The sequence below is a fragment of the Entelurus aequoreus genome, linkage group LG02, assembly GCF_033978785.1.
Source record: "Entelurus aequoreus isolate RoL-2023_Sb linkage group LG02, RoL_Eaeq_v1.1, whole genome shotgun sequence".
NCBI lineage: Eukaryota > Metazoa > Chordata > Actinopteri > Syngnathiformes > Syngnathidae > Entelurus > Entelurus aequoreus.
In genome coordinates, this window is record NC_084732.1 from 70,368,057 (window position 1) to 70,386,315 (window position 18,259).

An 18,259-nucleotide genomic window follows, 5' to 3' on the forward strand; every position below is an offset into this window, starting at 1 on the left:
AATGAAGTCAAATACAAATAAAGCAACAAGAGAAGTATCCCACACAAAACAGAAGGGCATCTATGTCAACAATATGATTTGCCTGAGTGGCTGGACAGGACAAAAAAAGATGTAGTAAATATGACGGTGGCATAAAGGTTAATGCAGTAACCCGATTTTAAATTATTGTATAGAATATTCTAGAATGTGTTTGTCTGGATCATTTATTCAAATAACCACCACACAGTTATCTGCTCCTGCATTATTAGAGAGTGGAAAAACATCTCTTTGAGCTATGCAGAACATAAATATTGACACGATGAAACATGAGTTAACCATGAAAATAATGCAATTAATCGTGATTAAAATCAATGTCAGCCCTCCTTTTTGTATAAACTTGTATAATGTATTAGTGGCAAACTAAGAATTCAGCAAAACCTGAGAATATCACAAAAAACAAACAAAAACTCTATGGTTACCTCTGACATGGATTCTCCTAAGCTTCACATATATACGAATTTGGAGGAATCTATTCCTAAAACCACACCAACAATTATTTCATTAAGATTATATTATTTTGCTTCTAAAAATGCATAGTTGATGGGATACATGGGTGAGATTTAAGATGTATATAGAAGATAAAATTTAAATACTACACACAAAAAAGGTTCAAATACATGTCAAGGTTGCAGGCAAATGTGTGTGTTTGTTGTTAAGGGGCCATTGTGCTCATGGCATCATAAAGGCTCCATTAATGCTTACAAGAATAAACAATTTAGAAATATGCCACTACAGTAGTCTATTCAGCTCTTTAACATAGAAACCTGAATTGCATTGGAATGAAAGTAATTAATAATATTTCATTTATACATTTTAGGTACATTTCGTGCTGTATTCTACTTCACACAGTTCAAATACAATATTAATAATATTCCAATCAATTAATGTTATTGACTTTTAAGGCTACAAACAATGTGCTACCCCACCCTTGAGTGTGACAGCAATCAAGGCAAAAAATATTGACATGTTAAAGCAATGTGTAATAGAATAATGTTGATGGTATTATTTGGAAGAGGGGGTGTTTAGTATGGTTTATTGCTGCAGGATGCTTTCATTTGGTCATCTTCACAAAGTATAAGACAGGGGTGTTCCATCCATCCATCTTTTGAACATATTGAACTGTTTTAACCTTATTTACAAAATGATAAAAATGTAAATGGTTCACTGAATTGTTTATTTTTTCAGTAAAGTAGTTGGAAAGAGTCTTGACAGTTTATGTAGACTGTAATTTGATGCTCTGGTTCCCCCTTCTGGTAACAACTAAGCAATGCATGTGGTGACGTACCATACTAATAACATATTTTAAAAAGTGTAAAATCAGCGTTTAAAGACAACATTTTAAAAAAAAGTCCATCTCACTATTTTTTTCATGATGTAAAGATGTAAAATGACATTCAAGGTAATTATTGGTCACATAAAATCCCAAAATTAACTCTTACGAGTATTTCAGTAAACCAAAAGTTGTGTTTTTTCTTCAATTAAGGATAAAAACAAAATGTGACTCAACTGTCCCCCATAGTTTCACTGCAGTGTGTTGGTTACTTTAAGGGTTCTGGTCATTCTGGTCGCACTTCAACATGACCTTTATCCCCAGGCTCTGACGCGTGGTCTCAAAAGCCTGGGCCGCCTGCTCCAGGGGGAAGCGGTGAGTGACCAGAGGCTTCACGTTCACCTTTCCTGACGCCAACATGGCGATTGCCATAGGCCAGCTACAACACAGTAAGCAAGGCATTTGATGGATTATTGGACACACACTCTTTGCTTATTAGTAGTGTGGGATTATTGGAGGCGCTAAAAAAAATTGATAACTACACAAGCAGCTTCACGACATAATCTGTTTAGGCAGAGAAAAGTTAACGTACGTGTTGCAGTAGCGGAAGACGCCTCTGATATCAACTTCTCTGGTGGCCGCGTTGACAAGAGGAACATTGGTCATTTCGGATCCAAGGCCCACCAGCACCACCACGCCTCCTGAGCGTGTCGCCTGGTACCGCACAGAAAAGCAGTTTACTTGGCAGCCTGCAGCTTGTTTATTAGCCTATGGCACATTCTTAAAATAAAACTAAACAAAAAAGAGCAAAAGGGCATAACAAAAAAAGGTGAAATGTTGATAATAATAATGATGAACTTTATGCACCTCACTTGGTCACCTACAACACAAAGCTGACATACCCTAGGCAGTATTTATTTGAAATATATACTGTATAACTTCTTACCCCAGATTTCCACTGGATGCGCAAGTCAATGTGTTTCCACCCCCTGCAGACCGATGCCATTCCGAATCCCTGTGCTAAATATACGCAGAGCTGCTATTTTTGCCGGTAGCCTGCAACATGGCGGATCAATTTAGCTAAAACCTGCTTGTGCTGGACAGGAAGTCATGCACAAACACAAAATAATTGTATTTTAAAAAACTCAGTTTTCAAAGGGGATCATATTTTACACTTGTCAAAGGTTCATAGACGTAAATTCACCTCGTTCACACATTTGTTGGTCTAAAATGTAAGAATCATACTACAGGCATATCCCGGGCAGCTATATGGGGGCCTATGTCAAATACCAGCTGATATGGAGCCCAGGGAAGCAGGGGAGTGGTTAGCAAGAGTGGAATGAAATGTGTGCGTGTACAACGCTCGCCAGGGACGATGTTACTGTTGTGTTGTTGCTTGCTACAAAAAAATTAAGTTGTCGTTGTGCAAGGCAAAACTGTCGTCTTTTCCATGAGTCAAGTCAATTGAGTGCCGTCATAGACGCCCACCTGGGAGTATTGATGGATGGCAAAGCTTGAGACGTTCTGCGGGGTTGCTGTTCAGCAGCAACAGACCAGCGGTGGGGATTGCCAGACGGCATAAAGGCAGCATAACAGCACCGCCACGGAACAGCACTTTTCCGCTGCCGTTACACATCCAGTGGAGATCCTGGGTCAGCCTACCTACTTTGAATTGTTTTGGAATATTACAAATTGTCGAAATGGTGGCTTTCGGCAGGACAAGTTTGGACGCCCCTGGCTTACCTAATCATGGTGATGGATGGTTTATCACTATAAAATAATTTGAATGTAGTCCTGCATCGAAGGTGTTGAAGTTAGTGTGATAATAAGTTTATACACTATAGTATCAAATAGATGAAGTGTGAAATTGGTAACAGAGTAAATAATAATACAGTGGATTGAGTGGTACCCGTTTGAGTTGACGCCCCTTGGATTGACTGTCAACATAAGGTGTTGTAGATATAACCAAATACAGACATTGATTGCGAATTTACTTGTGACATTTTCACAGAGATATAAAGAGAATGGGTGATAAGAAATTATTTTGTACATACAGAAATCTGTCTTTTGGTTGCTAAAAATCTCAGGAATGTTGTTAGGGACTTTGCAGCGGAAACGGGGATAAAAACGACGGTTGACAAATGACTTGTGGTCCTGTGCTGAAGCTTTAAAAATAAACTTCACTTCTATTTTGACATAACCACTAATCTACTTTTGAAAAAACACACAAGCAATAATGACGACGTTGACAATACTATAACGCACGTCAATGTAAATGGATCCACAAATTTTATGTCGACCACTTTTATGTCGACAAAAGTGGTCGACCATATATGTCATAAATGTCTGCTTAAGTAATAGGAACAGAGTGGACCGAAACTTGAAGAGTTGGTCAATCTAGACATGTTGTTGACATAAACTCCGGTAGTAATCTACACAAGAAGCAGTACTTGGTGTACTTACATAGATGGCAGTTTGAATACTGCTCTCAACACCACTACATTCAATGGTGATGTGCGGCTGAGCTCCCAGCATGTCCTCAACGCTCTTGGCCAACAGCTGAGGTCCATCCCCTCTCTTCACCCCCAACTGGAAGTCGGCACCCAACTCCTTGGCCATGGCCAGACGCTCGGGGAACAGATCTGAGTGTGATAATGCGGCGGTTGGAGAGAAAAAAATTGCTTGGTGTGTGTGTTGTTGTTTTTTTGTTACAAGGATGATGGTGTTCACTTTTAATCAGAGGTGGGTAGAGTAGCCAGAAATTGTACTCAAGTAAGAGTACTGTTACTTTAGAGATTTATTACTCAAGTAAAAGTAAGGAGTAGTCACCCAAATATTTACTTGAGTAAAAGTAAAAAGTATGTTGTGAAAAAACTACTCAAGTACTGAGTAACTGATGAGTAACCTGTTCGTTTAATGATGACGGCAACAAATAATGAACAAAAACATAAAAATAGCAATGAGCAAATTCAGAGCCAGGAATATCTCTTAAGCAACTAAAACAATAATATATATTAAATAATAATACATTAAGAAAAAAAAATGAAGGCAAATTGAGCCACAATAACTTAACAGCACCATAGGCTCAGTAGGCAGAGATTACAAAGGAAAATAACAAGTTAGCCTTTACGCAAACCATAAACTGATAGGTGTGGGCTGCACCTAGGAACACACTGTGCACTTCTGATTGGTGTTTCTATGCATGCGTGTGTGTGTGTGTGTGTGTGTGTGTGTGTGTGTGTGTGTGTGTGTGTGTGTGTGTGTGTGTGTGTGTGTGTGTGTGTGTGTGTGTGTGTGTGTGTCTCTGTCTGTCTGTCTATGAGGCTGCAGTGCATTAATAAATGTCCCCACACGATATACATTTGACAGTGATTCATAGCAGGGAAGCTAACATCAGCCTACGGTGACAGCCAAAATATCTACTAACGTTACTTACCGCGATGTGCTTCCTCAAATTTGACGTTGAGTTCATGTAAGCTTAAGATTGTTGTTGTTTGCCGCTGAAACTTTATGTGCAGTTAATCATGTGACCGCCTGGCTCTGTTTGATTGATGAAACGGAGTCAAACGTCACCAGTGACTGCATTGGATTGGTGAAACGGAGGCATGCGATACATCCTACTTTGAAGGTCTGTCTGACAAACCAAAACAAACAAAGCGTGCATTAACAGATCGATAAAAATCAGTAGCGAGTAGCGAGCTGAATGTAGATAAATGGAGCGTAGTAAAAGTAGCGTTTCTTCTCTATAAAAATACTCAAGTAAAAGTAAAAGTATGTTGCATTAAAACTACTCTTAGAAGTACAATTTATCCCAAAAGTTACTCAACTAGATGTAACGGAGTAAATGTAGCGCGTTACTACCCACCTCTGCCTGTAATGACAACCTGTGCAGCTCCCATTGCTTTGGCCACAAGCAGACAGACTAAGCCAATTGGTCCTGTAAAATAAGAAAAAACCTAATTAGCACACGAGCACAAGCTTTCTCTCTTTAGTAGGGATGTGCTAATCGATCAGCCACTGATCAGCATCGGTTGAAAAAGTATGTGATCGCCATTGCCGATAAATGTCTTTTACTGCTGATCACAAGGACTGTATTTATATGTATTTTTAGTCCCCCAGCTGCAAGCGGCTAGCAGCTAATTGTGTGTCCCCATACACAGTGTGGAGCCACTCCCATATGATAATAATAATCGCCTTCCTAATGGCATAGAAAACTGTGTTAGAGTATCATTATAATGTAACATTGTCACTGGAGCACGAGATTAAACATGTTCAGGGTTCCCTTCGTGTAACTGATCGCCATGGCAAGGTAAAATCCGCCACAACTTTAAAAATTAGGGTATTTTACATGGAAACAAATTCAAGTAATACATTGTATGAATGGATATATAGCCCATTATTTACACACTATTGACTAGCGACGCATCAAAAAATTTGGCCACCGAAAAACGTTCTACCTTTAGCAAGACGCACGCGATTCTCTGGAGCAGGGTTGTCAAACTCATATTAGCTCAGGGGCCGCATGGCCAAAAATGTATTCCTATGTAGGCAGGTAAAATCATGGCATAATAATTAAAAAATACAACTACGACAACTTCAGATTGTTTTCTTTGTTTTACTTCGGCCCAAAATAGAACAAGCACATTCTGAAAATGCACATATCACAAATAATCCTCTTGACAAAACACTTCAAGTTAGTTGAAAATTCTGAGGAAAAATTGGTGCGGTTTCAAAAACGCCATGAAAAACACAATGAACTTAGATTTAATCTCAGTGTATCTACAAAGCATTTAAACTTTAAGTCACAGCGCATCTAGGATTGAACCAAAAACCAAATAAGGAAAATAAAAACTATTTTATGTATCAACTACCTCATTTGTCATTTCCATACATCAACAAACCATACAAACTGAGTATTTATACAACAATAACAGCTGTGCAATGGGTGAACAATTTAAAAAAAAACAAAAAAACTTAAAAGACTGACAGTATTGCAGTAAATCACACACTGTTCACTTTCTTTAAATTTGCACAGAAGACAATCATTTTCACAGAACTATATCAATGTGCAGTACCTCATGCAGCATTTTAAGTGGGGTTACCAATTGTTTGTTTAACGTTGGGTCGAGGGGGAGGAGTTGCAGCCCCGCTTTACCCTGTAACTCTTGCTTGGTATACTTGCTCACCCTATTTGCTTGCCTATCAGGATTACTATTGCGACATTCAGTGGACACATTTAGAACAGCAGTTTCTTTAATTTGAAAATGCAGCTCAATTTTACACTTAGCAAACTCATCTTGCGGGCCGGATTGAACCTGTCCCATCAGGCCCGCATGTTTGACATTCCAAGGCGCTGCCCGCACGGCTGCTTCACACAAAACTTTGGCTCTAGCGGCTGGCAGCTTGGGGATAAGGCGGTGGCTTCTCCAACGACGGCACGCATACAGCCCTGCTTTGCACTCATGCCTGATTCGCCCTGCTCTTAGAGCCAATCATTGTCCTGAAGTTATGGATCTGACATACCGACCTCCCTTACCCGGCTTGTTCTAACACACCAGAGGCTGTTTACCAACTGAACCTGCTGGGGATTGAAGATTGTACTCATGTTTCGACACTAGCTAAATATTACCTTTCTTTTACTTGAAAGAACAACGGCCGCCCTGGTATACAGCCTGTGTTACAATGTACAATAATATTAGTTATAAAAATAGAGAAAAACAATATAATATTAAAAAAACAATGTTAATACACATTACTAATAACACAGATTTGTTTTTAAAATGCATGTACATTAATTTAGCCTTCTTTGTAGAAAATGTTTGCATCATCAACGGTTATGCAAATTAAATGATGACATCATACTGACCATGCTCCGAGCCCTGCCACCAGTGCTACAGGTAATTGGCAAGCTGAGGGAAACCCTGATGTTACACACCAAGGGCAAACCAGGAGCAGACATGTTTATAACTAAGCTAACCGCTAAACTAGCTTTAAAAAAACACAGTAAATAGGAAAACTTAAGGAAGTGTAGATTGATTGATTGAGACTTTTATTAGTAGGTTGCACAGTGAAGTACATATTCCGTACAATTGACCACTAAATGGTAATACCCGAATAAGTTTTTCAACTTGTTTAAGTCGGTGTCCACTAATGATGGGACCACATAGTAGCAGAAAGCAAGCAGATATTAACAGGAAATTAACAAGTAAATTAACGAGTCTAGAGAGAGGATAATATGACAACTGTTGGTGTGTCAGCATTGTCACAGTCAGTACACAACACAAAGGGGAGAGCGGATCGATCTATGAATTTTATCATCCATCCATCCATTTTCTACCGCTTGTCCCTTTCGGGGTCGCTGCATTCGGGCGGAAAGCGGGGTACAGCCTGGACAAGTCGCCACCTCATCGCAGGGCCAACACAGATAGACAGACAACATTCACACTCGCTTTCACACACTAGGGCCAATTTTTTGTGTGTTGCCAATCAACCTATCCCCAGGTGCATGTTTTTGGAGGTATCAGTATATGATTAATACAGGAGTGATTAAATCAATACCGTTATTTTCTCAAAATGATTTTTTGTTGTTTTTGTTAATGTTTACAAACTCAGGGAATAATTCTCTAGAAATAAAAGACTTTGACGGCAAAAACCAAAGGATTTTAATAAGTAATTGATAGTATTTTTGGCTTTTGTTTAGTTACTATGTACTATAGACTTTGTTTTGATCCAACAATTGTATGTAATACAAGGAAATAAAGAACTAGTCTAAATATTGTGTTGATATTGTTAAACTTGTAATATCATACCACATCAATATTTTTTAAATATACAGTTAAAACATGTGATCGTATCGGCCAATCTCAAACATGAATGATTGTTATCGGAATCGGCAGCATAAAACTTGGCACATTCAATATTTAGAGCGGCTTAGCTCATGTGAGAGCACTGAAGCGTGCCAAAGCAGAGCCCACTCATCCTCTTTTAGTACAATAAGGCAGAGGAGGTCTGGGACCCAGCATGATTCCATGCACATAAACGCATGCATGTAGCAGAGTACTAGAATTACCACTCGAAGTAGAAATGAGACCTAAAATCATAATCAAGCCCAATGCACATTCACTCACACGCGATTACATCCGTGTGCTTATGAAAATGAAATTTAAATAACATGATCACTCCTCTTGAAAGTAAATAATGACAGCTTCAACCTTGAAAATAATATACATTTACAAGTGTTCCGAATGAAACAGGAACTATTACACAAAGTCGGATAAATTGCAGTAAAACAACAGAACAGAAATAATGGGACATGCAAATGGGAGGGGGCACGAATGCACAGGACTAGCAATGGCCAGGAGATGGAGGGGGAATGGTGCAAAAGTTACTCAACGCACACATAGCCTAGTGCAGGTGTTTCAAAGTACAGTGTAAATGTGCGCCTACCTCGTACCCTACATAGTGGCAATCTTGAATCCCATGAGACAGAACACATAAACATGTACCAGGTAGGTAAACACGCACACAGGGCAACTACTACTACTAGTGGAGGATAATAAATAACTAAGTTAACTCTAATCATGTACTTTAAACAGCTACAGTAGTAATAGCTTGTGCAGCTGCAGTGTTGACATAGTTTACTTTTATTTACGAGTTAGACTGCATAAAAAAAGAAAAACATACTGGATGTGTGCTGGCAAGCTCGGCCCCCTCAAATCAACGTTTTTATAGTTGAGAAAGTACATTTTAACATACTCACAAAATTAAAACTTGACAAAATCCGCTGAAAAGGGGACACGGTAAACTAATATCTTCCCTCATCTCTGTCCCATGGCTGTGTCAGGCTTCACGAGTCCGCGGAAACACAGACCCCTCCCCTTAGCCCCGACGACTAAAAACAATACGAATATGTGTCAGAAATGAAATCCAACCAGATTTAATTTTGTCTTGTAGATGGGTGGGACAAGTTTGAAATGTATCATATTATAGTTCTTTAAAAGTGTACATATATGAAAGCGGGTGTGGGTTAGCCAATCAGATGCTTTTCCTTGTGAGACGAGGAAGTTGAATTTCTCACCGGCGACGCCAAAACAAAAAATGTGTGTATTGAACGTGTTCTACATCATAATATGTGTACACCTGAGAGAAAGTGAAGAGGACACATTTTATTTTTGACGCTCTATGACACTCTCTTACAGCGGAGCCAATGGGAGCTCCACTATTCCGCCCATGAAATCTGATAATACGCCCTGACAATACTCAATTTACATTTTGTGACTTGAATATTAACCAAGTATTAGTGGTATTATTATTATAAACGCTAACGCAGACAAACTATTTATAGCGGCCCCGTGATCACTTTTGTGCCTATGTTTATATCATCGAGTGATCTGCTGCTTCTTCACTTCCTTGCTCCCTCTACGTTTATTCTAGATCATAAATCATACATCTCCCCTGCACAGAAAAAGTGTAAGTATGTATTCCAACACGTTGGGACACTAACAGCCATATAGGACCTGGAACTAGTGAGAACAACACAAAAAGCGCTTGTGCAGTTCCCCTTTAAAATAAGCGTTGTTCAATACTTTATTTTACTTGTATCTTTTAGTTTCCCCCCTGAAGGATTTCCACCTTATTGTGGTCAAGGGGCTGCCTACCTCTGTGACTTCAAGAGCTATACCACCTGTACGCCCAAATTGTACAGGTGTGGAGGTAGGGGCCTGACAAAGTGCAATCCACTTTTTCAGGTTGGAGTTGGACACATAGCTAACAACCAAATCCAATGAAGAAGGCAATGTTACTACACTGTATTAGCACAGACAAAAGTGGTAAAAGCACTAGTAGTAGTGCACTTCATTCACGAACCATGTTACAAAAAAGATACGTTAGAATAATACATAATGTTGAATATAGAGAACATACAAACCCTTTATTTATTGAATCAAAAATAGTGAAGTTCCACGATTAGGTACATTTGCAAACAGCTAAAATTATGTACAAAGCAAACTAAAACCTGCTACCCAAGAAAGTACAACAATTATTCTCAACAAAAGAGGAGAAATATAATCTTAGAGGAAAAACTAACTTAAAACATTTGTATGCACATACAACACTTAAGACCTTTAGCATATCAGTATGTGGAATTAAATTATGGAATGGATTAAGCAAAGAAGTTAAGCAATGTACTATTATGATCCACTTTAAGAGGCTGTTCAAATTAAAAGTGCTTTCAAAGTACAAGGAAGAAGAATTGTGAGAAATACCTTCAACCTTATTGAAAACTAGTTATTCTTCATCTCAGTAGGTTAATCATGACCAACTTAATTATCTGTCGGTCAGAATAATACTAATACGGTGTACTAATCATTCACTGATGCACTTTTAAATACCTGGGCGTAACCTTGGACAATAAACTCACTTTTGATCAGCACACCACGGACATTCAAAGAAGAAGTCAACAAAGACTGTCAGTCATCCGAAAACTTAAAGAACTATACGTTGCACCTCATCTCCTGTTATTACTTTACCAAAGCATTGTTCAACCCATCCTTATGTACTGTTCCACATGTTTTTTCACCATGCTTTCTGTAACCAACCGGACCAAACTCACACGCATTACAAACATAGCAGCTAAAATCATCGGCCTACCCACACCCAACATTTCAGATTCAAACCACAGGTCCATCACTCGACTGGCAAAAACGATAGTCCAGGATATCAGTCACCCACTACACCAATACATAATCCCACTACCATCAGGGTGCAGGTACAGAACCATCAAATTCCGGAGGACCCGCCTCAGGAAAAGCGTGATCCCTGCAGCTAATGCCGCCCTTAACAGCAGGCCCGGCCGACCTGTCTGACAAGCCTATAAATGTGTTGGTCATGTATGATGTATTTTTGTTATTTTTGTTTTGTGATGTGTAATGTCTATTGTTTAAATGTACGGCAGTGAAAATTAATTTCCCCAACGGGGACCAATAAAACTAAATCTAATTGTGTTACAAAAAGAAGACCGTGAATGAGCATATGTATTTGTAAATGCTCTGCAGTGGGAAATTGGTAGGATTAATTAAGCTTTGCTTCTTCCTACTCCTTTTCGGGCATGATGTAAAGACAAATTATATGAAATTATGTGTGATCATACTTGCCAACCCTCCCGGATTTTCCGGGAGACTCCCGAAATTCAGCGCCTCTCCCGAAAACCTCCCGGGACAAATTTTCTCCCGAAAATCTCCCGAAATTCAGGCGGAGCTGGAGGCCACGCCCCCTCCAGCTCCATGCGGACCTGAGTGAGGACAGCCTGTTTTCACGTCCGCTTTCCCACAATATAAACAGCGTGCCTGCCCAATCACGTTATAACTGTAGAATGATCGAGGGCGAGATCTTGTTTTCTTATGTGGGTTTATTGTTAGGCAGTTTCATTAACGTCCTCCCAGCGCGGTAACAACACACAACAACAGCAGTCCCGTTTTCGTCTACCGTAAAGCAGTTCGTCTGCCGTAAACAGCAATGTTGTGACACTCTTAAACAGGACAATACTGCCATCTACTGTACATGCATATGTGACAATAACATCTACGGCTTTTAGAGAGTGCAGTGCACAACTGCGCACACAACAAGGAGACGAAGCAGAAGAACGAGGAAGATACAGCCGTGGCGACGACGAGTAAGATGAAGAAATACGCTTGTAAGTTCCAAGCCGCAGCTGCGATTGGACCTGGATAGCCTCCGGGAAGAAGTAGTGGACTACCAAGTGCTTGGCAGTGAAGATCTTCCTCAGGAAGCAAAGATTGACCGGTTTTGGGCCATGCTAGGGAGAGATGGAAGATTCCAGACTCTAGTGCATTTGATGAAAGCACTTTTGTGCGTGCCACAGAGCAACGCATCATCAGAGAGGGTGTTCAGCATGGTTAGAAAAATAGTGACAGAGAATAGAACAAGGGTGGACAATTAAACCCTTAACTCAACAATGAGTAGATGAGTGTTATGTGTGTGTATATGTGTAAATAAATGAACACTGAAATTCAAGTATTTATTTTATTTATAGATATATATATATATATATATATATATATATATATATATATATATATATATATATATATATATATATATATATATATATATATATATATATATATATATATATATATATATATGTATATATATATATATATATATATATATATATATATATATATATATATATATATATATATATATATATATATATATATATAATAAAATAAATATATATATAGCTAGAATACAGTACGTATATACTGTATATACACTACCGTTCATAAGTTTAGGGTCACCCAAACAATTTTGTGGAATAGCCTTAATTTCTAAGAACAAGAATAGACTGTCGAGTTTCAGATGAAAGTTCTCTTTTTCTGGCCATTTTGAGCGTTTAATTGACCCCACAAATGGGATGCTCCAGAAACTCAATCTGCTCAAAGGAAGGTCAGTTTTGTAGCTTCTGTAACAAGCTAAACTGTTTTCAGATGTGTGAACATGATTGCACAAGGGTTTTCTAATCATCAATTAGCCTTCTGAGCCAATGAGCAAACACATTGTACCATTAGAACACTGGAGTGATAGTTTCTGGAAATGGGCCTCCATACACCTATGTTGATATTTCACCAAAAACCAGACATTTGCAGCTAGAATAGTCATTTACCACATTAGCAATGTATAGAGTCTATTTCTTTAAAGTTAAGACTAGTTTAAAGTTATCTTCATTGAAAAGTACAGTGCTTTTCCTTAAAAAATAAGGACATTTCAATGTGACCCCAAACTTTTGAACGGTAGTGTATATATATGAAATACTTGACTTGGTGAATTCTAGCTGTAAATATACTCCTCCCCTCTTAACCACGCCCCAACCACGCCCCGCCCCCGACCACGCCCCCCACCCCAACCCCCAATCCCCCACCTCCCGAAATCAGAGGTCTCAAGGTTGGCAAGTATGTGTGTGATGTATTATATTGTAAGTGTTGTCATGTTCGAAATAAACAAAACTCAATCAAAAAAATACAAAAAGTAGCCCTGTGTGTGTGTTAAGTTGCTGCGTGATGGTTATAGCGCCATTTATTGTATGATAAGTCAGACTGTTTCTGTTAACAAGTTATTTGCGAGTCTCCTTTTGGCTAATGCCTGCCCAAAGAAACAGCTACTTCCTTTAAGCAGCTATTTTTTAATAACCCCCACTAAATTTCAAACTGGATTCCTTACAAGTGCTGGCATGATCTAGTCAAACTATTTAATATGATTACCCTACGCTACGGGGATGGACTATTGCCAGAAAAACTAGTGAGTGACTTGTTTTGATGATTGTTGTACCTGCGCCACAGACGAGTACGGTGCTGCCGAGGGTCACACCGGCCCTGCGACATGCGTGGATGCCCACAGACAGCGGTTCGATCAGAGCACCCTCCTCAAATGTCACATTATCAGGCAACCTGAAGAGGAGAAAAAAAAGGAGAATGTGTGGCAAAGATTAAGTAATAGCGTTGCATTTAGACCACAGGAGCATTGTTAGGCCATTTTAGCGGTTACTTGTAACAGAAGTTGGCATTGTGTGTGTAGTATCTGCACAGGTTGCCATCATCGGGCGGGGTGGCACAGAAAAAGATGGTGGGAGACAAATTGTAGCGTCCGTTTTTGAAAAACTCATCCGTCTCTCGGGGCACACCTGGCTCGATGGCAACTCGGTCGCCTGAAAAATAATGAGGATGACAAATAGAGATGTGTGGCGTTACACAGAATTTGCAGGAGTATTTCAGCTCACTCACCCACTTGAAGGTGTTTGACCGCCGAGCCGACTTTTATCACCCGACCCGCTGCTTCGTGTCCCAACACCATCGGCTTTGTGAGCACAACGTCTCCGATGCCGCCGTGCTGCCAGTAGTGGACATCTGAGCCGCAGATGCCAACAGAGTGCATCTGAAGCAGAACCTCTGAAGTCAAACCACAAAACCGCCATTGTTAGAATCGCTTCAGTATACAGTATTGTGCAAGTGCAACCTCTAAATGTGAACCAATAGATACTCAGCCTAAGCTTTTTCGGAAAACATATGACTTCAATGTTGTACAAAGCGTGACGTCATGGGTGGAAAGGTCCACAATCCGGCTAGCATCACTGGATTAACTTTGTTTTTGTGTGGCTATTTCTTCAAAGAGAAATACAGTCATCCCTCATTTTCATCCATCCATTTTCTACCGCTTGTCCCGTTCGGGGTCGCTGGAGCCTATCTCAGCTGCATTCGGGCAGAAGGCGGGGTACACCCTGGACAAGTCGCCACCTCATCGCAGGGCCAACACAGATAGACAGACAACATTCACACTCACATTCACACACTAGGGCCAATTTAGTGTTGCCAATCAACCTATCATTTATCGCTGTTAATTGGATCCAGGCATGACCACGATACATTAATTTCATCAAAGTTAAATAATTTCACAGCTAAAACTGTTTACGGTCTTTTAAAGGCCTACTGAAATGAGATTGTCTTATTTAAACGGGGATAGCAGATCCATTCTATGTGTCATACTTGATCATTTCGCGATATTGCCATATTTTTGCTGAAAGGATTTAGTAGAGAACATTGACGATAAAGTTCGCAACTTTTGGTCGCTGATAAAAAAGCCTTGCCTGTACCGGAAGTAGCAGACGATATGCGCGTGACGTCACAGGTTGTGGAGCTCCTCACATCTGCACATTGTTTACAATCATGGCCACAAGCAGCGAGAGCGATTCGGACCGAGAAAGCGACGATTTCCCAATTATTTTGAGCGAGGATGAAATATTTGTGGATGAGGAAAGTGAGAGTGAAGGACTAGAGGGCAGTGGAAGCGATTCAGATAGGGAAGATGCAGTGAGAGGCGGGTGGGACCTGATATTCAGCTGGGAATGACTAAAACAGTAAATAAACACAAGACATATATGTACTCTATTAGCCACAACACAACCAGGCTTATATTTAATATGCCACAAATGAATCCTGCATAACAAACACCTCCCCCCTCCCGTCCATATAACCCGCCAATACAAATCAAACACCCGCACAACACACTCAATCCCACAGCCCAAAGTACCGTTCACCTCCGCAAATTTCATACAGCACATATATTTCCCCAAAGTTACGTACGTGACATGCACATAGCGGCACGCACGTACGGGCAAGCGATCAAATGTCTGGAAGCCGCAGCTGCGTACTCACGGTACCGCGTATCCAACTCAAAGTCCTCCTGGTAAGAGTCTCTGTTGTCCCATCTCCACAAGCATGCGTATCCAACTCAAAGTCCTCCTGGTAAGAGTCTCTGTTGTCCCAGGCCAATGGTAAAGCTTGACTGTCATCGTTCGGGAATGTAAACAATGAAACACCGGCTACGTGTTTGTGTTGCTGCAGCCGGCCGCTAATACACCGCTTCCCACCTACAGCTTTCTTCTTTGCTATCTCCATTGTTCATTAAACAAATTGCAAAAGATTCACCAACACAGATGTCCAGAATACTGTGGAATTTTGCGATGAAAACAGACGACTTAATAGCTGGCCACAATGGTGTCCCAAAATGTCCGCTACTATCCGTGACGTCACGCGCAAACGTCATCATACCGAGACGTTTTCAGCAGGATATTTCGCAGGAAATTTAAAATTGCACTTTACTAATCAAACCCGGCCGTATTGGCATGTTTTGTAATGTTAAGATTTCATCATTGATATATAAACTATCAGACTGCGTGGTCGGTAGTAGTGGGTTTCAGTAGGCCTTTAAATAAGGTTTTCACCATTATAAAAGCCCTCTACAAATTAAATTGCATCCTTTATTCACCTTCACAGTCTTTTAATTCAATACAGTAATGGTGCCTGAGGCTGAGCCATTCAGCGGTGATGATATTGAGCCGCACGCTCTGATTGGTTTGGTCTCCCCTCATGGCCATAGTACTTTTGTATTTATTAGGGCTGTGGGGGAAAAAATCGATTCGAATTCAAATCGTGATTCTCACGTTGTGCGATTCAGGTCGATTTTTAAAAAAAAATTAATTTATTTTCATTTTTTTTAATTAATAAATCCAACAAAACAATACACAGCAATACCATAACAACTGTGCAACCTACCAATAAAAGTCTCAATCAATCAATCAAAACAATGCAATCCAATTCCAAAACCAAACCAGACCCAGCAACACTCAGAACTGCAATAAACAGACCAATTGAGAGGACACAAACACGACACAGAACAAACCAAAAGTAGTGAAACAAAAATGAATATTATCAACAACAGTATCAATATTAGTTACAATTTCAACATAGCAGTGATTAAAAATCCCTCATTGACATTATCATTAGACATTTATAAAAATTAAAAAAAGAACAATAGTGTCACAGTGGCTTACACTTGCATCGCATCTCATAAGCTTGACAACACACTGTGTACAATATTTTCACAAAGATAAAATAAGTCATATTTTTGGTTCATTTAGTAGTTAAAACAAATTTACATTATTGCAATCAGTTGATAAAACATTGTCCTTTACAATTATAAAAGCTTTTTACAAAAATCTACTACTCTGCTTGGATGTCAGCAGACTGGGGTAGATCCTGCTAAAATCCTATGTATTGAATGAAGAGAGAATCCTTTTGAATCGGTAAAATAGCATTTTTGAATCGAGAATCGTGTTGAATTGAAAAAAAAAATCCATTTTGAATCGAATCGTGACCCCAAGAATCAATATTGAATCGAATCGAGATAAGATTCACAGCCCTAGTATTTATATATTATTAGATTATTTAGCCTTTTGTATGTTTGAAATTACTTAATTTAAACTTTAAACACATCCCCCCAAAAAATCTGTGCTGTAATGAAGCTGCACAATTTGAAGCATGATGTGGCAAGAAACAACCATATAAAGAATCAAGAAGCAACAGTTTGACCCTGGAACAGATCATTTAAATTCCCAGTAATTGTCAGTAATAGATGGAAAAGTGCATGCAGCTGCTTCTCCCGACTAGTTAACTCCTTTTTGGACAGGTTGACTTGTACAAATGTAACATTAATGACTGACATTATTAAGTATGTCTAAAACGACTAAACCGTTGATTGTGAATTCCTAATAAACATGTGGAAAGTCAGAATTTTGGTGACGTGTGAGTGGTAAACTACGGTCAGAAAGAAGGTTAATGAAGAAAAAAAGTGTAATTCGTACCATTTGGCCCTGGCTTGGGGACAGGTCGCGTTTCCTGGGGACAAAAGCAAATATTTATCGATCCCCTGACTGAGTTCACATACACAGCTAAATTACAATATTCGTTATTTTTAATGTGGGAGCGTACCAGTCTGAGGTCTCCCTTAGAATGTAGCACCACGGAGAGATTGTTCAACTCCATGACAGTCGTCAAAAGCGTGGAAAGAAGCAAAGTTGAAGAGAGTGGATGTGCTGCTGTGTTACTAATGTCATGCTGCTGCCTGTTTGGTGGGTTGGTACCATAACAAATACGCCATTGGCTAAACGTGCTCGGCATAGTCCACTCATTAGGGGTGGACGACTTTATGTGTTAAAGAAAAGGCGCTTTCAAAATCACATAGACTTGATCATCGTCACTATACACTCCTATATTATTTATGAATAGAACATGGTCTTATATATCATGAAATCAATACCAGTTTTATCTCGATGCTGTTCGATATACATGCTAATACTCCCCCAAAAAATGAGGTCGGGTTATCGCGTCCAGTCGGACCAAAGATTTTTGACGAGGGAGATAAACTATATATTAAAAAATAAATAAATAAGAAAAAATAAAATAAAATAAAATAAATATATATATATCCATCCATTTTTAACTGCTTGTCCCTTTATATATACCGTATATATATATATATATATATATATATATATATATATATATATATATATATATATATATATATATATATATA

General features: G+C 39.2%; 1 protein-coding gene across 1 annotated transcript; it reads right to left on the reverse strand.

Annotated features, from left to right (window-relative positions):
• Positions 1 to 826: 826 nt before the first annotated feature.
• LOC133664386 (sorbitol dehydrogenase-like) lies at positions 827 to 17,789 on the reverse strand. Its single transcript, XM_062068962.1, has 9 exons — positions 17,653 to 17,789; positions 17,526 to 17,559; positions 14,110 to 14,274; positions 13,874 to 14,033; positions 13,658 to 13,776; positions 5,175 to 5,246; positions 3,773 to 3,951; positions 1,902 to 2,023; positions 827 to 1,748 (listed from the first exon to the last, which is right to left on the reverse strand). The coding sequence occupies exons 1-9, from the start codon at positions 17,704 to 17,706 to the stop codon at positions 1,583 to 1,585; spliced, it is 1,071 nt and encodes a 356-aa protein (XP_061924946.1). The 5' UTR covers positions 17,707 to 17,789; the 3' UTR covers positions 827 to 1,582.
• Between the last annotated feature and the right edge of the window lie 470 nt (positions 17,790 to 18,259).

What these genes read in the sequence shown, in the direction of transcription:
- LOC133664386 (XM_062068962.1), bottom strand. Translation starts at nt 17,706, where the DNA reads ATGGAGTTGAACAATCTCTCCGTGGTGCTACATTCTAAGGGAGACCTC. An exon ending in CGTACTCGTCTGTGGCGCAG is followed by an intron (nt 5,247 to 13,657) that starts GTACAACAATCA and finishes CTTATTTTACAG; the next exon opens with GACCAATTGGCTTAGTCTGT. An exon ending in GTATTCAAACTGCCATCTAT is followed by an intron (nt 2,024 to 3,772) that starts GTAAGTACACCA and finishes GTGCGGTACCAG; the next exon opens with GCGACACGCTCAGGAGGCGT.